Below are 25,052 nucleotides of genomic sequence, written 5' to 3'. Positions count from 1 at the left end.
TCTCTCCCCTCTAATTAAAAGATTACAAATTCCTTGGGAGCAAGAACCCTGTTATTTTTAATTTTTGTATCCTATGTGCCTTATAATGAGAAGGTGCTTAATATATGTTGGATTTGAAGTAGAATTTAATCCACTTGTGAAGATAGAAATGCTAGCAAATGGGCATAGCACTAGGGATGGCATAAGAATTGCTATGATGGCAGCTCTTTTGTAGGGCACACCTTGACATGCCTCTCTGCCTATTAAAATGTTCTCCTCCGGGAACTTCCTGCCAGCATTATTGCAGGAATGAAATAAAATAATATTTGTAAAGTGCTTCACAGAATGTCTTGCACATAGTAGGTGCATAATAAATGTTTGTTTCCTTATTTTTACTGGTTCAAGCTAACCCAACTCTCCTTCAAAGAACCTTGCTACAAACTTACTAGATGAAGCCATTTCAGTCCAGAGAAGAAATTATTATTTCTAAACACTGATGTGGGGGCATGATGGAAAAGTCAGAGATGTCCCTGAGTAGTATACCTAGGAGGCTGTTGCAACAGCAATAGCAGCAGCTTCAGGACTTCTCAGCCCAAAGACAATAACAGAATTGGACAATTGATCAGAGATTACAGTGGACCCCTGTACTAGAACTGGGAGCAGGATCAGGCACTTTTTGCTAACTCTACTGTCCATACCCAGTTCCTGGTTGTAATTCCAGGACAAAGAAAAGTACTAGTGTTTGCTGCTATGAGGGAATAGGGGCCTTCCTGCATAAGGACCATAGCACAGACCAGAAGAAAAATGACCACTCCTCTTCCCAGATCACTGCTCCTTGGAAGCAACAAAAACATAAAATCCCAGCACTAGTTGTGAAAATAGAAGCAAGAAAAACTGAAGTTTGGGACAGTCTCCTTCCCACCCTTTGATGAATGGAGCCTAACTTTAACATAAAATTCAAAGTCAAGGAATATCCTTTAGTGGGGGAGGGGAGAAATAAGCTAGAAAAATGAGCAAAGGAAAAAAAATAATCTGGTTATGAAAAGCTTGGTTAAGACTAGTAACATAAAGATACAAACTTACAAGATGACAACAATGTGAAAACAGGTAAAAGCATAGCTTCAAAGAAAAATATACATTGGTAACTAGCCCAAAAAGAACTTTTGGAAAAAATAAAGAAAGAAAATTTTTTTTAAATAAATAAGTTTGGTAGAGGAAAATTGGAAAGAGGAATGAGAATGATGTATGAAAATTATGAAAAGGCAATTAACAGGTAGAACCAAAAGTACCAAAGAAAATAACAATTTAAAAACCAGAACTGACCAAATGGTGAAAGAGGTACAAAACCTTACTGAGGAAAAGAACTCCTTAAAAAAAAATAAAGAATTGGCTAGATAGTAAAAAGAGGTACAAAACTTTATTAATGGCTGTGAGTTGATTATGTTTGGATGATCTCAAGAAAAGAAAAAAGGTGGATGAATGAAAAAGAGGAATGCGCCGAGAGAAGAGGGAAAAGAGAGGATAAATGAGGAAAATTACCTCACATAAAAGGGGCACGTAAGGAAGAGCCTTTACACTAGAGGAGAAAAACAGAGAGGTGGTGGGTAATGCTTAAACTTCTCTCTCATTGGAATTGCTTTAAAGAGGAAAGAACATTTGTATACACTTAGTTGAATACAGAAATTTATCTTATCCCAAAGAGAAGTAGGAGGATAAAAGGATAATAAAAAGGTGGAGGTGATAAAAGGGAAGGTAGATCAAAGGGGGCAGTGGGCAGAAACAAAACAAACTTTCAAAGAAGGACAGAGAGAGGGAGAGAAGGATAAACAAGAAAAAATAGGTTGGAATGAAATACAAAATTAGCAATGATAATGATGAATGTGAATGGAATGATCTCATCATAAAACAGAAGTGGATAGCAGAATGGATTAGAAACCAGAATCCAATAATATATTGTTTACAAGAAACACACTTAAAACAGAATGGCACCCATAGTGTTAAAATAAGAGGCTAGAGGAGAATCTACCAGGCTTCAGCCGAAGTAAAAAAGGTAGGAGGTAAGAACCATGATCTCAGACAAAGCAAAAGCAAAAATAGTCATAATTAAAAGAGATGATCAGGGGAAACTACATTTTACTAAAAAGTAACATGGACAATGAAATAACATCAAAACTAAATATATATGCACCAAATGGCACTGAATACAAATTCCTAAAGGAAAAGCTAAATGAGTTACAGAAAGAAACAGTAAAATTATACTAGTGGAGGGATCTCAACTTCCCCTCTCAGAATTTGATAAGCCTAACCATAAAATAATTTTTAAAAAAATAATAATGAGGTAAGGGAGATGAATAGAATTAGAAAAGGTAGATGTAATGGATTTCTTGAGAAAATTGACTGAGAATAGAGAGGAGTCTTTTTCTTAGTTGTACATTAGCATTTTCATAAAAACATCAAAACAAATGCAGAAAGCAGCAATATTAAATAGACCCTTTTCAGACTACAATGAAATAAAAATTACATTCAGTAAAGGACCTTGGAAGACTTTATTAAAAAATAACTAGAAAATAAATAATCTAATCCTAAAGGATGGTTGGGTCCAAGAACAAATCATAAAACCATTCAATAATTTCTTTAAAGATGATGACAACAATAAGACAACATACCAAAATTGTGGAATGCGAAATGTGCCATGTCCCAGCATTCTAAAAAACCCTCTATACTATGTAAAAAGCAATTCTATGAAAAAAAAAGTCAGTGCTAACACATTTTTCCTCTAAAGTATTAAATATGAAATTATATACGTATCAAAAGAGCAACGTATTTTGAGTAAGGGATGAACACAGTCATAAAATGAGCTCTGTATTTGAAATCAAAAGATTTGGATTCAAACCCCAGATATCCCACTGTATGAAATTGGCATCACTTCTCAGGGCTTCCATATTCCTTCTTGGTACAATAAGTAAGTTGGGCTGGATAATCTTTAAGGTCATTCTAGATTCGCAACATATTAACCTTAGAAGAGTGGCAAATTTTTCATATAAGATCAGGATTGTTAAAAGGTCCTTTCCAGTTCAAAATCCATGATCCTATGATTTGAAATTATGTAAATCAACATCTCCAAAATATGAAAATCAGTGAAAATAGACACAATGTTCACTTTTTTTTCCTATGAAATTTCCTCTAACACTGTCTCCTCAGAGTGATGTTTCGTACTTAGCTATCATATGAATTCCACTTCTATATGTTGTTCCATGGCTGAATTATATTGGGAAATGCCTTGAGTATTCTTCTAAACTTAGTTTTCTTTGATTTTTAGGAGGATGTGAACAAGGCAGTGAAAGCAGCAAGGCAGGCTTTTCAGATTGGCTCCCCATGGCGGACAATGGATGCTTCAGAGAGAGGACGGCTTCTGAACAAACTGGCTGATTTAGTGGAAAGGGACCGTCAACTCTTGGCAGTAAGTATGCGCCAGATGAAAGAAGGGATTGGTAGAGGCCTCAATTGTTCTCTTTATTGTGAGCTGGTTTTGTTTGCAATGATGATTTCATGTCCTTAAAAAAAAACCATACTAGATTATAAAGAACGCCTTTTGAGAATGTATTTCTCCTATCTCCTATGTTGAAGGAAATCTTACCAACAGGTCCTTTTATAAGTAATAACATTAGTATTAATAATAACTCAATGTTTATATGGCATTATAAAAAGTTATAGAACACAATCACAGAATAGGAAGGGGTCTAGAGAATGTCGAGTTCAGCTATTCTACACCTTACCCAAAAATGTCATCTAGCTTTTGTTTGAGGACCTCCAATCATTACTCCCAACGTGGCCTATTCTATTCTTAGATAGTTTTAATCTTCTAAGGAAAACTTTCCTTACATTAGGTCTAAAATCGTCTCATTGCAACTTCTGCCATTTTTGCTTAATTTATCTAGGACCAAGCAGGGGAGTAAGTCAGTTCCCTTTTCCATATAGTTTGCCTTCAAATACAACAATAAAATGACACTTAGTCTACCAAAATAATAAATATCAGAAATGCTACCTCCCTTGTCTACCAGACAGTGTTGTCAGGATTAAATGATAAGATTGAAAGGAAGAGAATAAGCATTTTTAAAGCATCAACTATGTACCAGGTACTGTATGAAGTGCTTTTTTTTTTAAACAACTATTATCTTATTTGACAAACTTATGAGGCAGATGCTATTATTATTCCCATTTTACAGTTGAGGAAACTGAGGCAGATAGAAGTTAAGTAACTTGCCCAGAGTCACACAGACAATTAATGTCTAAACCCAGATCTGATCTCATGTTTGCCAATTTCAAACCCAAAGCTCTATTTGCTTCACCACTAGCTGCCTGATATTTGACCAATTGAAATAATCCACATGAAAGTAGCTTGCAAAATGTTAAGTACTATATAAATATTATCAGTATTAACAACTTCCTGAATGAGTTGTCACAAAGAACTGCACTCAACATTTTACATAAAATAGTCAAGACACCAAAATTTTGAAAATTGTGGATCTTCAGAAAGCAAAGTATCCATTCTCTATCAAGTGTCTATTATGTTCAAAGCACTGTGCTTAGAAGGGGAAGAGATACAATCTTGTAATCAAGACATTGTCCCTTCCTACATTGAGGTTACAATATACTAGGGGTTGTGGGGTAGGGGAAGGAATATGCATACACACACACACACACACACACACACACACACACACACACACACACCAATCTACCTTATTGATAGACCTGGTCACATCATTCTTCTGTTTAAAATTCCTCAGTAGTTCCTATTACTCACCAATTATCCTTTGCCTGGTATTCAGGGCCCCCACATTGTGGTCCCACCCCAACCCCCACCACAACTTTGTCCATTTACTGCTCTGTTCTTTCAATCTGTGAAGACTAAAAGATCATCTGATGAGTACTTTAGCAGTGTTGTATCTCTCAGAACATGAGATAAACCCCTAAAAATATGTTTTCTTAGAGTAATCACTGCAAAGATATGTGATTTCCTCAGTGGGAAGAGCTCCTGAACTGATAACTCCCAAGGCAACTTATTTTGGAGATAGGACCTATGGTGTTGCCCCTGGCACATAGAGGTTAAGGGACATAACCAGGGTCACCCTGCTAGTAGGCATTAGAGAAAAGAGTTAAGCTCAGTTATTCTTGATTACAAGCCTAGCGCTCTGCTACTCTTCACTCCTTCTTCATTACTGTAGATTGTTGCCTAAAGTAGTATTAGTGTAATGCTTTTTAAAAAAATCTAGACAAATGTTATAAAACTCAATTTGGGGCCTGATCTTTTTTTTTTTTTTTTGATCTTCAGACAATGGAATCAATGAATGCTGGAAAAATCTTTGCCAATGCCTACACAATGGATTTAGGTTCCTCTGTGAATGTTTTGCGCTACTATGCAAGCTGGGCCGATAAGATTCAGGGTCGTACAATCCCAATTGGTAAGTAAATTTGAGAAGCACTTTTTAAAAAATATATATTAACACGATGCTAGAATTATGTTTGACATAATCTCCTATTCTTTCCTCCTTTTTCCTAATCCCTCCTCCTTTACTTCAGTCTCTGGTAAAGATACTTGACATTTAAAGTCCTAGGCCCAACCTGTCTTTCCAATTGCATTGGACATCCCCTTCCCATACTATGTGTTGTAAATAAGTTGGTCTTCTTTGTTACTCCCACATGACACTCCATATCCCTCTCCACGTCTGTAATGGCTGTCTCCTATTCCTTTAATGCGTTCCCTCCTACCTCTGCCTCACAGAATCCTTTTCTTCTTCTAAAATTCAGTTCAAAGAGGCAGTGCTGCAGTGAATAGAGCACCTGCCCTGGAGTCAGGAGGACCTGAGTTCAAATCCAACCTCAGACACACAACATTCACCAGCTGTGTGACTCTGGGCAAGTCACTTAAACCCAATTGCCTCATACAACAAAAAAAATTCAGTTCAAGCTTCTATATGGAGCCTTTTCTAATCTCCCCAATTTCTTGAGCCCTCTCCTCTAAATTATTTTGTGTTTAACTATTTTGTATATGTTTACTATTCTATATGATACTACTATATGATATTACGTTTCTGTATTATACATCTTATCTATTTATTAGATTTACATTTATACTGCATATCTTTTTATATGTACTTGTTTCCCCCACCAGAATATAAACTCATCACAAGTGGGATTATTTTGTTCTTTGTTATGTATATTGTAAGATCCTAGCACAATGCCTGGCACAATGTGATACTTAATAACTATTTGTGGAGTGATTGGTTGATTAATAATGACAATTTCAATTGCTAGGATTTGTTAATATTTATTAAATGTTTTTGAAAACTTCAGCAGAATTGTGTCATTGGCAGGTTCAGGAATATATTAATAATTATAAAATAATTATACATTATTATAAAATAATTATAAAATAAAATATGAAATATACTGTAAGTACATGAATGAAATTGTAAGCACATTAATACAATTAATAAAAAGAATAAAATTTAACATACATACATAACCCATGCATGGGTCAGACTTTTCATAACTTGTATCCAATGTTATGCCTAAGATTTGGGGCCTTTTTTGTTTTTAATCTGTAATGATACATTATGGTTAGGTATCAAGTAGTTAGCTGACATTCTTTCCTTGCTCTGATAACAACACATAGACACAACTGTAACCTTACTTAGGATTGTTGACTTAACTTCTCCCTGAAAGTTGTTAACTCAGAGAAAGATAATGATTAATCCAAGGCCTTGGGTCTCACATTGTGGAGAGGTGAAAGAACGCATCTTTTGTTTGTTTTTGTTTGTTGTTTATTTGTTTTAATGGGCCATGCAGAAAAAAAGTTATGAAATGATAAATAGTTAGAAATCTGGAAAACAAGAACTGTCAGCAGAATTGATCTCAGCTAGAATCCAGCGGAAACACGGGTCTAAAAGTGAAGGAGAGGCAGAGTTTGAGCATCAAGGTTGGGAGATTAGCTGAGCGTTAGTATAAAACCTTCTTCTAAAAAGCAAATGCAGGAAAGTTGTTCTCAAGACACGCTCTACTTCCAGCATACAGGACTGACTTCACTTTCCAGTTTAATGAGCCTGATAGTTGAACATTCAATGGAAATTATCTTTAAGTTTCCCCAAGGATTTAAAATAACCCTAGCAACACTGAAACTACCTAATAACTAATAAAGAAGCCCAGCCAAGGTGAACCACGGATACAAGATGGGAATTGGGCAGGTCAACAGCAGTGAAACACAGAATGGGAATGACAAGAGAGTAAGGAAATAGTGCTATGCAGACATAGGGCTTATTTGGGGGATCTAGTTTCTATTTTGATAAAGTGGGAGACGGAATGAAATGTACAAATGAATTGAAATGAATGGGTATTAAGATGCAGCAAACATTTATTATGCACCTATTATGTATAAGGTCATCATTCTGATAGGTTCTTGGGAAATAAAAACAGAAAATTTAAAAAAAAATAGCAGAAAAGGCAAAATTGAATATTAAGCAAGTGGAATGAAGTCAAACTCAGATTTAAACCAGATGTCTTTGGAGAGAGGAAGAAGAGAAAAAGAAGGTGGAAGAATGTTTGTGGGCCTCTGTTTTTATTATTTAAATCATTTAGGACAGGCCAATCATAGAGGTTGTACCACTAGCAAGGGAAGTTTAGCACAAATATTTTAGGAATTTTGAACTCCAGAATTACATTTATCATACTCACCCCCTCCACATACACACCATTCCCTATAATTTTCCCATTCATTTTCTGGAGATCTTTGCAAATATATTTCCGAATGGTTGAGAGACTGGATTACACCACTTTTTGGATCCTGTTAAACACCTGTGTAGTTGTTCTGACGTGACTTGGGTGCATGATTCGAGTGACATCAAATCCCATATAGTATTATAAAATCCCCTTTTCTGCATAGAAAATAATTGGCTTGTTTGTTTCTCCTGGTTATTTCAGAACAATATTTGTCTGATATACTATGTTTTGTTTTCTTTTTTTTTGGTTTGTTTTAGATGGAAAGTTTTTCTCTTATACAAGACATGAGCCTGTTGGTGTTTGTGGCCAAATCATTCCTGTGAGTTGCCTCCACATATTTGAAAACTCTGTCTTTAAAGGATGAACCAGTTTCCCTCTACTGCACAAAGAAGTGTTTAGAACTGTACTAAATACATAAGCTGTGATAGGCATATGCAGTAAACCATGTTGTACTTTTTTTTCCCATTTCAAAGATGAAGAAACTGAGATAGATTGAAATTAAGTGAGTTGCCTAAGGTCACACAAATAAAAAGTATGGGATGCCACATTTGAACTCAGGTTTTCCTGACTCCATATCCAGCAGTCTATCCACTTCACCACCTAGGTGTAACATTTATATAGCACTTTAAGGTTTGCAAAGTGTTGTGCACATCATGTGATTTGTCACCTTATTTGTTATCTCATGCTCCAAATGATTCGTTATCTCATGATTTAAAAGCAAATGGAAACATATTTTTCTTTTAATTCCTTTAAGTAAAAGTCCATCCTTGCTTAGATTTCCTTTAAAGCCAAAGGAATGTCATCTGTATGATTAAACATTCACACTTTCCAGTATGCCATTCAGATCGATAGATTAATAGATAAATAGAGAAATAGATAGATAGATAGATGAGAAAATAATTAGATGAATAAATGAATTGATAAATAAATGTAAGTGTATATAACACCACATAAACTTCACTGAGCCCTGTATCTCAAACTAATTGATCTGCTGGGTGATTTCAAATATTTGATATCTAACATAATAACTTTGAAAACAATAATTAGTAGTCCAGAAGATGAGAAATATTTCAATGTTTAATCATTTATGTGTCACATTGAGAATTTGGTTCCTTCTCCATGAACAAGTTTCTCTTTGTGTCAGAGAAGTCATTCAATTAAAAGACCAAACTTACCCTTCCAGATCTACCCCTCACAAAGTGATTGGTTTTTCTAAAAGTTCTTTAAAAATATATGTGTGTTACCATTGAACCTATATCCATTTAAAATCTATAAGGTCATAAGTCAAATTTATACTATTATAATAATTATTATTTAATGTTTGGGAAATGTTGAATGTGTGGGAAACATAAGTGACTATGGCTAAAATTAAATTCATTGTTTTAGTATTTCATGGATTCATGATTTCAACAGTCTCTCTATGTAGATATTCTTCCTAAGTTGTTTGCTTGGGAGAAAAAAAAATTTAGTTGATGTCTACTCCTCTGATTATCTTCTCCAAACATAACTATGTTGGTCTTCAGATATAAATTATCACCTCCCCTGTAATGAAAAGCATTTTAGCTTGATAGGACCTTCCAGAACTTCCATTCCACTGCTCAGAATCACCCCATGCCACCACGAGGCATCATTTATGGGTTTAATAGAAACATGATTCATCATTAATGAGGAAAAATTTATGTTCATCTCCTATTTTATAGTGGAATTTCCCTTTGATTATGCTTATGTGGAAAATTGGACCTGCCGTTTGCTGTGGAAACACTGTGATCATCAAACCAGCAGAACAGACCCCACTAACTGCTCTTCATGTAGCATCATTAATTAAAGAGGTAAGTTTGCTAAGTCACAGTGTGCTCTCTAACAATCTACTATGTGAAAAACTAGAGTACTGAGCTCACTAACAATCATTCTTCTATCACCCAAAGCCCTTGATTTGTACTACATGAAACAAATACTCCACTTATCTGCAAATTGGTCAATGGGCTCTGTCTAGATGTGAGGAAACATTAAAATCATTAACATTCATTTCAGATAATCAAGATAAATGTCACATCATGATCAAGCAATAGAAGAAGAACCAACAGTAGCAATAGATGATAGATAGATGGATAGATAGATAGAAAGAAGGAATATGTACATACCATTAATAAGTCACTCTCCTGCTTGGTTACTACCAACTCTACTCTATCCCTTTTTGGTAAAGAAAAGTGAAGAAACAAAAACATTTTATCTTCAGAACTCACCAAGGATTTTTGCCAGGATGAATGAACGAATGAATGAAATCAGGGTTGGGAAAACGATGATTTTACCTCCTCCCCTCTTCCTTTATTTTAATCCCCCAAAAAACATATCATCCCTTGATCAGTCTGATTTTCTTTATAAAGATATTTCACTCCTCTAGAGTGCAATAGATAATGAAAATAAAGCTAATGGATAAGGATTTCCTACTTGGTAGAGTTATCTTTTATAATTAGATTATGAAACTCTTGTTTCTGTTACCAAATTCACATTTCCTTTCCTGAGTTTGAGAGTTCATGGTGAAAGTATATTCAACTACTGAGGTAGCGAATAGACTTGGTACATTACTATAGGGTAAAGTATCATGGTTCTTTTCTTCCATCCATTTGATATATCCCTCACAGATGAATATTTCACTAATTTAAAAGGAATACGAAGGTACTTGGGAACATGAGCCAATGGGTAAAAATATGAACTCTCCAAGACAGATCTATGCATAGTAATACTAATTCCATACCATATGTGGAACACTTTATGGTTTTCAAAGCACTTTTACACATATCTCCTCTTGTGAAATTGGAAACTCATGATCATCTGAATGTGTCGTGGAATATGAACACTACCACAATTAAGAATGGAAGCTGCTTCTGAATAATGCAGCCTTCAAATATAATGAATAAAATATGTGTTGTGGGGATGGCGAAAAAGAATGATAGAGACATTTTGAGGTGATTTTTTTTTCTTCATAGGTTAGAACCAAAGATAGGAAACAAAGTGTCATGGAGGAGAGAGTGTTACACTTGGATCCAGGAGGGCCTGAGTTCAAATCCTGACTCAGACACTTATTAGCTGTGTGACCCTGGTCAAGTCATTTAACCTTTCTCAGCCTCTCTTTTCTCCTCTCTAAAATAGGAATGATAATGGCTAATAACTTGCAGAGTTGTTGTGAGAATCTAATAAGATAATATGTAAAGTGTTTTACAAAACTTAAAGTGTTTTATAAATAAAGATGATGATGATGATGATGATAATGAGGTGATTATAAGCAAGGTGTTTTTCTATTCGTAGTAGTTTTAGATCCTTCTCTAGGATTAATCTGTGACTGTCACTCCTTTAGGCAGGATTTCCACCAGGAGTAGTGAATATTGTGCCTGGTTATGGACCCACGGCTGGAGCAGCCATTTCTTCTCACATGGATGTAGATAAAGTGGCCTTCACGGGGTCCACAGAGGTAAGTTAAATTAGATACTAAGTCATTCCCAATGGTGTATGTAGCTAGTGTATGTAGCCATTTTGGGGTCAAGTTCTGTTTAAGTTGCATTCTTTTCTAATACTTTCAAATATGGTTTGGAAAAAGGAAGTTTAGAGAGAGATCAGTCTTCAATTTTATTCAACAGGCATTTATTATGTACCATCTATTTGGAAGGCACTGTAGGTCTGAGAGAATGTAAGCCCCCTGAGGGGAAGGGTTCTCGCTCCTTTGCTTTTGTATAGTATCTAGCACAAAAATTAACCGAAGTGGACATTTAATAAATGTTACTTAATTGATTAATGGATGGAGGCCCCATTATTTCCCCTCCTAACCTCCACCAGACTGTCCTTTATTGTATATGTTATAGATCAAAATGAGCTTGAATTCTATCTCAGCGAATGATAGGGTGGGGAAGGCCAAGATGGGGTCCCTATGTTGTTGTGAATGAGTCACACATATATAAGAGCTGACTGTGTTTGCAAGCAAGACATGGTCATGGTCATGAACTGGATGTTTATGCGTAGGTCTATAATGTAACAATGGATACTGTGATGGAGATACAAATCAAGCCTTGGCAGTTTTAAAATGATTACTTTCTATTTAGGGTATTATTTCATTAGATCAGTGCTGACTGGTATGCCAGGGTTAATATCTAATTAATATAAAATATATAATAATATATAATATAATAATGCCTGTGGCGCTTTAGAGATTACAAAGTACTTTTCTTACAACAGCCCTGTGAAAAATAGCACAGACCCTAGAGTCAGAAATTTTAGAGTCAAGTCCAGGTTATATCATGAAGTAACTATACATATTCAGCAAATCACAACCTCTGTGTGTCTCAGTTTCCTCCTCTGTATAATAAAAGGGTTGGACTAGATAAACTTTAAAGGCCCTTCTTATTATAATAGTCTGTGAGTTGGGTAGCATAAGTATATGCATTACCCATCCATATCCAATACAGCAACGTGCCAATTTTAATAGTTTTAATTATAATAGCAATTCAGATCTCCCCTTATGCTTCTTTAAAGCATCATTCTACCTATGTTGTTTTGTAAGAGTTTTTTTATTTCAAAGCTTTATGCTATTTATTCAGGTCAGACACACTAAAATAATAATACATGAATTTGCATAATACATATAAAGTTCATGCCATGCTTTACTTAAATTATCTCAGTTCATCCTCACAAAAATCCTGGGAGGTAGCTGCTACAGGCATTTTTCCCCATTCTACAGAAAGGAAAAACTAAGGCTTGGAAGAGTTAAGTATATTGTTACCTCAGATAATAGAAATATAGACAAAGACCAGCTTAATGCAGCAGCGTTTGGAGACATCTAATATTTGGCCCAGTTACACATTTGAATATTTAGAATGGAGGTCAATAGTGAGAAGGTTTTCTGAATCATATACATTAAACAAAATTGTACTCGCTGTTTCATTCACACTTCCAACAACTATTGCCCAGTCAATTTAATATCTTTGAGGATCCAAAATGTACCATCAATTCTAGTTTAAATTACATATACTAAAATGTTATGAAATATGAGAGGGTGCTGGCTGCTTAGCAACCACTGTTTACAAAAATGGGTCCATTGAGGCCCTTTGAGAATAGAAAGAGAAAGAAGAAAAGTTGTAATTTAGAGGAATGAAGATTCTTTGTCTTCTCAAGTAAGAAATGTATGTACAGAATAGGAGAGTTGGGATAGGACATTTCAGATTGGCTCCACACCAGGAGAAGTCTATTTCTAGATTCACTTGAACCCAGTTGAATTAAAACATTAAACAAGCTTTAATGTAACTAATAAAAACAAACAAAATAAATTCAGGTATTTTGTTGTAGTTTATGGTAGCAGTCAAGTTACAAGCTTTGATGTATCCATTATCTAATTGTTGTAGGTGGTTCCTGGATTTGTACAAATCACAACACTCCTATGCCATCTCATTCTATTTAATTCCTGTCTATTTTACCATTTTTGCCTTTTTAACAAAGCACTGGAAGACTTCCACTTATTATTTCAGTATCTCCTGTGTACCCATTCACCAAATGAAATTTCCAGCTACAGTCTCTTATTCTTACTACATAACCACTTCCTTTTCTGATCAACATGACTTCAATTTCATTTTTCATGTGTCCAGGAGAATTACTGTTGGTAATGTTCTGTAGCCCACTTATATATGCCTCATGTCTTTCTGGGTTTTTTTTTTTGGACTGTTTCAAACTATAATTCTTTTTGAGAATATTGATGATGAAGAGAGGGACCTTTCCAGGAGGAAAAAATTTGGGATTGCTGAAATCTCTATGCATTTTTTCAAAAGCAATCCAGCCTGATCTCCTTCAATGCAATTCTAGGCCTAATTTACTGCCCATCTACAGTGATTGCTGAAGTTGTTCATGTGGTCAGATTTATTTGATAGGTTACTCATCCAGCTGTATGACATAATTTGGGCAACATACATATTTCATACACTTTGGCTTTCCAATATTGCTGGACAATTACTAGACAAAATAAAAACTAGTACTACATTGATATCCATTCATTTTTTTCCCTGTGAGTTGAATTAAAATAGAAATGTGTTACTAAAATACTCTTTTACAACATCAATTGGCATGTATGAGCTTTCTGTGTTCAAAGTTGAGTTTGGAAAACAACTTGCTAAATATTAACCATTATAATAGAAACTGTTTGTTTATGATTGGTATATAATAAGATAAAATACAGAGATACTTGGTTGCAAGGAAAAGGCATCTCCAAATGCTTCCTTCCATCTTGCATCATATTATGTGTTAGTGAAAAGGAGATCGTGACAGTGAACCCAAGGAATAAAGGAGATGATTGAATCATACAATTTTCCAGTTGGAAAAGTGGGAAATCATTTAGTCCAGTTTCACATCTGAGTAAATACAAAAGAACAAACAATTTAAGTGAGGAAACATCATGAGATATCCAGAACTTGGAAATCCAAGTGCAATGGATGAGAACCAACTAATTCTCCCTATTGAGAACCAACTTCCTCTTTGTGTTCTCTTTCAGGTTGGCATGCTAATTAAGGAGGCTGCTGGGAAGAGCAACCTGAAGAGGGTTTCACTGGAACTGGGGGGAAAGAGCCCTTGCATTGTATTTGCTGATGCTGATCGTTAGTATAATTAATATTTTTATGTTTCTTTTACTTTTACCATATCTCAGAACAATCTTTGACCAGTATTCTACAATGAGCTAAATTATTTCTAGCTAGATCACTGGAATGAGTCTTTTTTTTTTCCAACTCAATAAATGTTTCTACTCCTTAGCCCCCTCTGTGTGCAAAGCACTTTGGTGGTGTGGTTCTGGGGATACAAACAAAAACCAAAACATTTTCTCCTTTCAAGGGGCTTACACTCTACTTGAATTTCTATAAGAATACAAGAAAGAAAAATCCCACATTCTTTATTTATGGAAGATAATCAACTAAACCAAACCAAAAAGTAGTTATGCTTCACTTGTCTTACAGACCTTATAAAACCAGCAGGCAGACTTAATTTCATGTATATAAAAGACACATGGCTCTTTCACTCATGGAACTGTATCATCTGCTTCCTGATATTTTACCTATATAAACTTTTAGATGACACTTCCCTATTGCATTCTCTGTACCGTACCACCCTGAGAGATGCTCACTTTTTAAAAGTCTTTTTTCCCAAAATTAATTCAGAAGAACTTTAAAAAGATGAGAAAGTTCCATCAAGTTAAAGAAAACTGAGTACTTAAGCTATTAAAATGATGATGATGATGATGACAATAACAACAATAATAATATCAACCAGAATTTATTTGACATTTTAAGATTTGAAAGGTGTTTTGCGAATATTATCTCATTTGATTGTCGTAACAGCCCTGGGAGGTAGGTGATATTATTATTTCCATTTTATGCTTGAGGAAACTGAGTTTAAGTGGCATGCCCAGGGTCACACAACTAGTAAATGTCAGAGGCTAAATTTGAACTAAGGCTTTCTTGAGTTTTGGCTTAGTGCCCTTTCCACTATGCCATTTCAGTTATCAAAGAGTAACATGGGAAGTCTCCCAAATTGACCACTAAATAGAAAGCATCATCCTTTAAGCCAGGAAATAAGTGAATCTTGGCAGTATGCAAAGGCTAAAAAAATATACATATCTCCAAAGCTAAGCTTCCAGGAAATTAGTATATTAATTGTCTTCTAGTATAGAGTTAAGATAAATACAACTTTTTAATGTATATACAACTGTCTCAACAATTCATGAGAAGGTAGGTTTGTTTTTTTTCAAGAATGTGGATCCACTTTTTAAAATAATATTTTATTTTTCCTCAATTACATGTAAAAACAATTTTAACTTTCTATTTTTTTAATTTTGAGTTCCAAATTCTCTGACATCCTCTCCTCCCTGAGACAGTAAGCAATTTGATAGAGGTTATACATGTGCAATCATATAAAACATATTTCCATATTAGTGATTTTGTGAAAGAAAACTCTAAGGAGAGAGAGAAGAGAGAAAGAAAGAAAGGAAGGAAGGAAGAAAATAGTATGCTTTGGTCTTTATTCAGACTCTGCCAGTTCTTTCTCAGGAGTCATCATTTTTCATCATGAGTCCTTTGGGATTGTCTTAGAGAGATCATTGTTTATGTCTGAGAATAGCTAAGTCATTCACAGTTATTGATCCTGTAATATTGCTGTTACTGTGTACAATGTTCTACTGGTTTTGCTCACTTCATTCTGCATCAGTTCATATAAATCTTTCCAGGTTTTTCTAAAGCCATCCTGCTTGTCATTTCTTATAGCACAACTATTTTCCATTACAATCATATACCACAACTTGTTCAGTCATTCCCCGGTTGACGGACATCCCCTCAATTTCCAATTCTTTGCCACCACAAAAGGAGCTAGTATAAATATCCTTGTACAAATAGGTCCTTTCCTCTCCCTGCCCCCTTTTCTTTTTATTTTCTTGATACAGCCCTAGTGGTGGTATTGCTGGGTCAAAGGGTATGCACAGTTTTATAGTCCTTGGGCATAATGTAGACCCACTTTTTGAAGCATTGTGAAAGTTTCTTTCTGGGGATCAAGATCAAAAGATTGCAAGTGAAAAAGGGAACTTTAGATTCTACTCCAATTGTCCCTTTTACTGTTGCCAGAGAGCAATTACTCAGATCTTTTCAAAGTGATATTTTGATGCTATTGAGCGCTGGAGACTTGTACAGTCAATTCAGGTTTCCCTCCACCATCCAGTTTTAATGCACTCTCCAAAACAAATATTCATGGACAATGAGGTCCAAAGGGAGACAGATTATCTACTGTTTAAAAGACACTTCCTTTTCTCTTGGAAAAAAAATCCTTTGAAAATGTGTCCTTTTTGACTAACCTGTGTGATGTTTCCTTTATAGTGGATAATGCTGTGGAATTTGCACACCAGGGTGTGTTCTTCCACCAAGGCCAGTGCTGCACTGCCGCATCGAGACTTTTTGTGGAAGAGTCTATTTACAATGAGTTTGTTCAGAGGAGTGTAGAGCGTGCCAAGAAATACACACTGGGGAATCCTCTGAACCCAGGAGTACAGCAAGGCCCTCAGGTTGGTAAATAAAGGAATGCACACAATAGAAAACAAAACTCAATAGAGAGAAAGGAGTTTGTCTCTATTTCCTTTCTCTGGATCCAGAATGAAATGAGGATGATGCTGGCTTTGCTTGCTTTCCTAGGCAAGACTGGAACAGATTGGAAAGATATGCAGAGTCAGGATTTCCCAACTTGGGACAGGAAACAAAACTTCCTCTTCCCATGTTGTTTAAGCCTAATGACTGAAACTAATCAAGGGAACAAATTTAGAATTGAGACTATGAGAACATTTTTGTTAAAAAAAAAAAAAAAACACCAAACCCATTGGGTAAATCATCCTTACTTCTTACCTTTCACATAATTTTTGCCTCCAGCATTCATTTCTCTTGCAAAGTGAAAGCTGTACAAAATCCTCTGTTCTTCCTCAACAATATTCTGTAGATGACAAAGTGTTTAAGAGCTCTGGACTAGAGTCAGGAAGACCTGAGTTATTATTATTTCTCCCATTCTCTCAAAGTGTGTGCTGCCAGCACTCATTTGCACACCTTCTCCTCTATACTATTTCACATAGAGATCTCAGCAGCCCCTTTGGATTTATTTATTTTCTCTATGCTGTTGGTTCTTAGTTCCACTTCCCCAACTCTAACCTCCCTCCAGACTCACATCTCCAGCTGCCTATTAGACATCTCAAACTGACTGTTCCTTAGACATCTTAAACTCACTATGTCCAAAGCTGAATTCATTAACTTCCATGCCTCACCAACCCTTCCTTTTCCAAATTTTTCTGTTACTCTCTAGGGCACCACAATTCTCCCAGTCACCCAGACTCACAACCTAGGTGACATCCTCAACCCCTCTCTCTCATCTCCCATATTCAATTTATTGTTAAATTCTGTTAATTTCACCTTTCTAATATCTCTCCTATATACTTCCTTCTCTTCTCTGACACTGCATCCAAAAGAAAGAAGATGTAGGTCTCTATGAAATAAAATATGCCTGTCACTAAACTAGTGACTTGACCCCTTAAAGAGAAGTATACTTTTAGACCTTGATCCCTAAAAAAATCATGAAATGAAAAGATTGTGTCATGCATTTAACCAAAAAGTAAACTGAGACAAAAAAAAAAGAAAGAAATGCCCCAGTCCTTCCACACAATTTAAATACCTTTTGTTGTTATTGTGGAAAAGAACTGATGACCACCCTCTTAATTTGTTTGGAATGTTTGTCCTGTTGTTTCATTCCACCATTGGTTGGGTCAACTCTTAAGTCTCTTTTTGTGTGATGTGTAGACAAAAGATTAATGTTGAATAGCTTTTTTTATAATTTGACTACAAGAAATTACAAATTAAAATAAGTTTCACAGATAATTCACTGTGAGTTTATTGAACAATAAATTTAAGTCATTGAGAGTTGGTGAAGTTGAGATTTTTCATAATGATTTCTATGTATTAAAGGTGTTTTTGCACCATTTATCTGATATAAATGAAGTTAGATGCCCCCACAAAACATGGGAGAATCACTTTTTATACTTCAAAATGAATAAAGACCATAGGAAAGTCAAAAGGCATTGTCATTTCCTTCCCCAGCTCATCTTTACAGAAGGGGAACTGAGGCAAATGGTATTAAGTAACTTACCGAGAGTCACACAGCTAGTATCTGAGGCCAGATTTGAACTCATGAATTTGTAGTAGGTCTTCCTGACTTCAAGACCAGCACTCTATCTACTGCATCACCTAGCTACCCTTGGGCTGTGATAGTTCTATTCAAATATTCTAAGGCTATTTGAACTAAGCCTTTAAATTTGGATAGACTCAGAGGCTTGAGAGACCATTTCAGGCAAGAGGAATATTATGGATATTAACAAGGAGGTGGCAAATGGATTGTTGTGCTTAAGGGTGAGTAAAGAGACTAGGCTAAGAGGAGGACGGGGTGTACATATGGAAAGTGATGAGAAATAGTCATGTAGATAAGTCAAGATCTGATTAGGAATAGATTTGTAAGTCAGGACAAAGAGTTTCAATGTAATGAAGTAGGCTTTAAAGATGATGAAAGTAGTATTTTATGAAGATTAGGTTTACAAGCTTCTTATATACAGGATGGGTTAGAGAAGAGAAAGCCTAAAGTTAGAGGGATCACAGGGAGGCCATTGCATACCATGGAGAGTGGAGAGGAAAAGACATTTTAGAACATGGAATGAGATGGAATATGTAAAGGGAAAAGAAGAGGGAAGGTCAAAGATGTCACAATTTTTTTCCAGCCTGGAAACTTAAAAGAATGATGATACTAATGCAAGAAATTGGGAAGGAGAACCATTCCAGACAATGGAAGAAGAGAAAGGTGATGTCAGTTTAGAAAAGGTGTTGGATTTGATTCCCATCTCTGCCCCTTGGTACCTGCATGACCTTGAGTCTGTCATTTAAACTCTGGTCCTCAAGTCCTCATTTACAAAATCAGCACATAGGACTAGAATTTTATTCATCATAAAATTGTAGATTCCCAATTGGAAAAGATCTTAAAATTCATGAGCACAGCCCCAGATGAGGAAGCTGAGGCCCATGAAGTTTAAGTGACCTGCCCAGGGTCACACAGTTAGTTCATGGCTAACTCCAAGTCCTAGATGAAATCTCAGGTTCTCTGGAGCTCTGAATCTATTATCATATTGTCCTGCTCCTTGATTATACAGTTATAAGTTGGAAATGTGAAACTTAAAGGCAGTGGAACTTAAAGTGTTAATTTGTACATCAGTGTAGTGTGGTTGTCAAAAGAGAGTGGGAAAACTGTTACCAGATCCATAGGTATGTGAATCCTTATTCCCAGCCAGCTCCATGAATGCAAGCTAGACTGCAAGCAAAGGAAGGGAATACAAAAGGAGATGGGAGCTGATCCATGAGTGTTCTGCTTTGGGAAGGTCACCATGTAATCTTTGACTCACTTGTAACCTAATAGAGTGACATGAGCTAAATACTGAAAGCCTATTTATACAATGAGCAAGATTCATTTATGACAAATGAATATGAATATCTAACTGTTTCTTGTTAAGTTGCAATGAAGAAAATAGAGCAGAGGCTGTTTTCACTTTTAATTTGTAAGCCTAGAGCTTAGTACATAGTAGACAGGGCATAGGAACTGAACCTGGGATTTCTTTTGGATAAAGCAGAGGTGTCAAACTCCTGCCCAGCAGGCCACAAGCAACCTGCAAAACTCCCAAGTATGGGCAGAACCAGATAAACAAAATAAATAAATAAATATAAATATAATAAAATAAATAAAAACACAATGCAATATGGATGTTAATTTGTGGTTTCCTAAATCAACATGTGCCCTGCAGGGATCAGTTTGTATTTGAGTTTATGCACTGGAGAACTTCCTGGTGAGGAAACTCCCTCTTATCAATGCAGGTCATCACTTTCTCTCTAACTTAAGAGAGTTGCCTGGAGCATTGATATTTTAAGTGATTTACTTAGCCATCAGCAGATCTTCTTGACTTTAAAGTAAACTATCTATTATGCCATACTGCCTCTTGGTGACACACAATAAGTGCCTGTTGCTGGATAGATTAATTGATTGGGTAAGGTGACCCTCTTGAAAACTAACAGTATCTCATTTATGTAATACTTTGGAACTTAAAAACAATTTTCTTATAACAGCCCTGTGAGATAGGGCAGGAAGTGCAAATGTTGTCATCTCATTTTAAGGAGGAGGAAACTGAGACTCATAAAGGTTGAGGGAATACCTTACAGTTACATAGCCAAATAAGTAGTAGAGCTAGAATTTGACCTGAGTCCTCTGACTCCAAATCCAGTCCTGTTTCTCCTATACCATACTTTCTTTTATTTTGTCAACCTTATTCCCAAAACATGTATATGAATAATTGGGAACTTTTAAAAATAACTCTTTTGCTTTGATAATTTTATTTTTTTCTTTGCATAACAATGAATGTTGAAATACTTAACAAAGAAACTGAATATTTACTAAATTATTTTTACTGAGGATAATCTCAATGGCATAAAATAATGTCAAGAGATAGTTACCATGAGAGTTTGCTACTAGACAAAAATTGTGTTTGTATTGTGCTGGCTGTTACCAAGTAATTGTCCTGGAAACACTAGGCTCCCAGTCTAAGTCCCCATTTTAAACTTCTCTGGAAGAGTTTTGTCATAAGCTTTATTGATTTCAGGGGAGAGTGTGAACTCATTGGGAACAAATATCCTTCTGAATTGAAGGCCCAGTTTGAGATGATTCTTTTATTTTTTAACCAAATAAAAGTAAATCAAAATTAATTGGAGGTTTTTTTCTTAATTTTTTAAGGCATATTAAAATGGATTTTGGTTGAATTGTAATTGGACAAAAATATATTTGATTCTCCAAAACTCTTAGTATAAGATAGTTTAGAATTTGTTTTATTTATATAAACTCATTCTAAAGTAATTGAAGACCAGACAGTTTAAGAAGGGGTTTCTTTTTCTCTTTATTTTAGCCATATGTCAAAGATTCATTTAAATTAGCTAGCCATAAGATTCTTCAACACAAACATTTTTATTAATAAAAATAAACTTAATTTACATTGATATAATACTTTAAGGTTTACAAATATAGAGTTTAAAAAAAAAACCCAACTACTTCCAGGCCAGGGAAGCTGTTTAGATATGGCATTTGTAACATTTAACCATTTTCTGAGTTTGTTTGTTTTTCTTTTTAATCACAAATTCAAAGAATTATCATGACTTTGTTAATTTTTTTCTTTCTTTTCTGTTAATCCCTTCCTCCCCCACCGCTCATATTTTCATGTAGATTGATAAAGAACAGTACACCAAAATACTTGACCTCATTGAGAGTGGAAAGAAGGAAGGAGCCAAATTGGAATGTGGAGGAGGATCATGGGGAGACAAAGGTTACTTCATCCAACCCACAGTTTTCTCCAATGTTACTGATGATATGCGCATCGCCAAAGAAGAGGTAAAGGACTTGGTTCCAATCTGTTCCTTCAGTTCCTTTCTTTTTTGTCTATACTCTTGTACACAAAGTATCCATTTTCAAGACACAATTGGTTGAATAACTTTCCTGGTAGAACCCTATCTCCCCCTCTTTTTGATTTGTCTTATTTATTGATACAATTATAGCTGTTGCCATCTAGGCTAAGGAACATGGAGCACTCCCCAACCATCTGGCAATAATTACTGAATATCATATGCAGTTTCAAACTATATTATACCCATTATCTTGTAGATAATGAAACCATCCAGAACAAACTGTTTATTGTAACAATACCTGGAGAGATAAAGACTTCATAGCATCTATTAATGACTTCATAGTCATCACCGTGACTATGAAGAAGTCTTCACTTCTATTCAACTCAAGTTTTGGCTTCCCTTTCCATCTTATCCCTTATCCCATCAAATAACAACAATGATGTTAATCACTAACATTTATATAGCACTCCAAGGATTAGAGCACCTTACATATATTATTTAACAGCGATGTAGAGTACGGTGACATTTAAAAAGTTGGACAGACATAATTTCTGTGTAATTAATCATTTTATTAATAATGCTAACATATTACCAACTGAAGGTGTCAGTGACACTCTCAAATGCCCAAGACGAACCATGGCAGTAGGTTCACAGTTTGTATGCCCTTAGAAGATTGGGTGTTCCTGAGGGTGGCAATCAATTCTGATTGGTTAACAATGAGAGTGAATTAATATTACAATAAGAAATGGATATATTCTAATGAGGGTGTGGGGGATGTAACTTTGATGATGTCATTTATTTCTAAATTGTCTAGCCTAGGGAAATCTAATTAAAGAATTTATCCCCACCCATACCTGTGTAAAGCACAATGGTTTTCTCTACTTTAGATCAAATTCCTGGTAAGGGTAGGTGGAGTATGAACAAGATTAAGGAGAAAGTTAATTAAATCTCATTAGCAGCAATGTCTTTCAGAGACTGAGCCTTGAAATGAGGACTTTAAAGAAAAAGGAGGAACTCTGGATCTCCCCAAATCATTGGTTATTAGTAATCATTTCTCTAAGAACACACTTATTTACATCTTCCTCACAAGACAAAACAATATCCTGTTTTCTCTTTTTGTATGCCATCAGCATCCCTTTTTGTATGCCATACTTCTCCCTTTTCCCATAGACTTATGGGTGTGTGTAAGTATACATGTATCTGTATGTATATATAGATGTGTGTACACATATATCTTCCTTGTTAAGAAACATTGAGATATGTGTGTATACATATACATTTGTATATATACACACATGCATACAAACATATCTCCATGCATATGCATATACATTCGTGTGTGTTATGTGTGTGTGTACACACACCTTCCTTGTGAGGAAACATTGAGAGATTTCCTATGTGCACATATATATGTACATAGAAACACACATATGTATACAGATATCTATATATAACTCCATGTATGTATATGTATCTATTATATATGTGTATACACACACACCTTCCTTGTTAGGTAACATTGAGACTGTGTGTGTGCATGCACACATGTATATATACATATACACATGTGTGTATGTGTGTATATATATACACAAATATATATAACCTCACACACACATATACATGTGTATATATATAATGCCTATATAAAAATACCATCTATACACATGTATGTATGTATGTATGTGTTTGTGTGTGTATGTACATGGGGGTGTATGTGTGTGTATATGCGTATATGTATATAGAACTCCATTGTAAGGAATAAGAGAGATCAAGTGAATTGCCCAGAGTCATACAGCCCCTGTGTGTTGTAGTTGAGACTTGAACCCAGGTGTTCCTGTCTTGGAGGTGAGCTCTCAATACCCTGTGCTATGCTGCCTCTCACTTGCTCACCTGTATGTGAATAGTGTGACATTTCTACAGTCAACCCATCCACGTATGCTTGAGACAACAATGCTCTGATCAGGAAATGTTTTTATTAAACATTTACTAAGTACCAGGCACTGTGGTAAATGCTAAGGATAGAAATACAAACAAGCAATGCTGTCCTTACATTCAAGAAACTTACATTCTAGTGAGAAAGGAAGACATATTAAGGAATTTTAAAAGTGTATTTGTGTGGGGTGCCATACTTATCTGGGGCTATGGGAAGGAGAAGCAGGAAGTGGCATGAAGGTCTAGGCTTCAGTAAGTTAGGTCAAAATCTCACCTCTTACAATCAGGGTAGCAAAGAGTTGAGTCCAAATTTCCATTTGAATAGAGATTATCATAAAATAGGCTTATGGTAAGGAGATAGCTGGGATATGTCATGGAGACCTAAGACCTAGGAAAATAAGACTTCATCTCTCAAAGCATTGGTGCCCAGGGTTGGAGTCCATATTTTCAGGGGGGTGAAGATGATGGGAAAGCCATGGTGAAGTGACCCTTTAAAGCCAAGGAGGTAAAGGTAGAGCAAAGAAACCCGCAACAAGGAAAAGTCTTCAAAGTCATTGTGACTGTTTCTTTCCTAAGACCAATTCTCACACACCCTTGCCATAGCTAGATTTCGCAATTACCAAGAGTCAAGGCATTCATACAACAAACTTTTCTTAGCCATAGTGGAATCAGATGAGAATGTCCATTATAAGTGCTAACCATTTTTCTGGGACATCCAGGCATAAGTTACCTCAGACAGTGTGTAGTGTGGCATGGGGGTGGGTTTCAGAGCAGGTCGGCAGTATATGGCACAAATAGTCTTTTCACCAGTGTTAGCTCAGGGAAGAAGGGGGAATCAAGCTCATGCTCACCATCCCCTTTCATGATAAACTGGAGGAAGTGAATGGAAAAATATACTCAAGCTTGGGGAAAGTCAGATTACAGAAAACAAGTGCCAACCCTAATTAAAAGCATTAAAAACTGGACCATTCTTTGAGGTTCACAAATATTTGAATAGCTTCCCTGTCTCAATCCACTTCTTTCTCAATGATATGTTTCCATTGCTTGGCTCCAGCAAGACAGAAAGGGGAAAACTCCAAGATGCTGCTTCAGAATTGTTATAGGATGCCTGGAAGATAAGTGTCAAGGAAAACCCAAAAACCTGGAGCTGATTACAAATACTTAAATATTTATTCTGTTCATTGCTAGAACAAATCACTTTTTACTTCTTAACAGGCAGCCTAGAGTGATTTCTGCAAACATTTGGAAGTCCTAAAGTATTTTTTAACTATTAACATTTACTGATTTTATTTGCTCCTATAACTTGACGTGTGACATCTGTATTTTTTTTTT

At 35.5% G+C, this 25,052-nt stretch overlaps 1 protein-coding gene across 2 annotated transcripts in view; it reads left to right on the top strand.

The window, feature by feature from the left end:
* Nucleotides 1–25,052, top strand: part of LOC114052116 (retinal dehydrogenase 1) — a 44,833-nt gene that overhangs the window by 11,539 nt on the left and 8,242 nt on the right. For both annotated transcript variants that reach the window (XM_027874600.1, XM_027874599.1), the window contains exons 3-10: nucleotides 3,299–3,439; nucleotides 5,315–5,444; nucleotides 8,016–8,077; nucleotides 9,459–9,587; nucleotides 11,114–11,227; nucleotides 14,285–14,387; nucleotides 16,647–16,831; nucleotides 21,607–21,771. In XM_027874600.1, the coding sequence (XP_027730401.1) occupies nucleotides 3,299–3,439; nucleotides 5,315–5,444; nucleotides 8,016–8,077; nucleotides 9,459–9,587; nucleotides 11,114–11,227; nucleotides 14,285–14,387; nucleotides 16,647–16,831; nucleotides 21,607–21,771 (1,029 nt within the window). The remainder of the gene's footprint in view (nucleotides 1–3,298; nucleotides 3,440–5,314; nucleotides 5,445–8,015; nucleotides 8,078–9,458; nucleotides 9,588–11,113; nucleotides 11,228–14,284; nucleotides 14,388–16,646; nucleotides 16,832–21,606; nucleotides 21,772–25,052) is intronic.

This window comes from Vombatus ursinus, unplaced genomic scaffold (genome assembly GCF_900497805.2).
Source record: "Vombatus ursinus unplaced genomic scaffold, bare-nosed wombat genome assembly UNPS02014807.1, whole genome shotgun sequence".
Classification (NCBI taxonomy): domain Eukaryota; kingdom Metazoa; phylum Chordata; class Mammalia; order Diprotodontia; family Vombatidae; genus Vombatus; species Vombatus ursinus.
The sequence above is the reverse complement of the archived record's forward strand: the minus strand, read 5'-3'. Positions and strand labels throughout refer to the sequence as shown.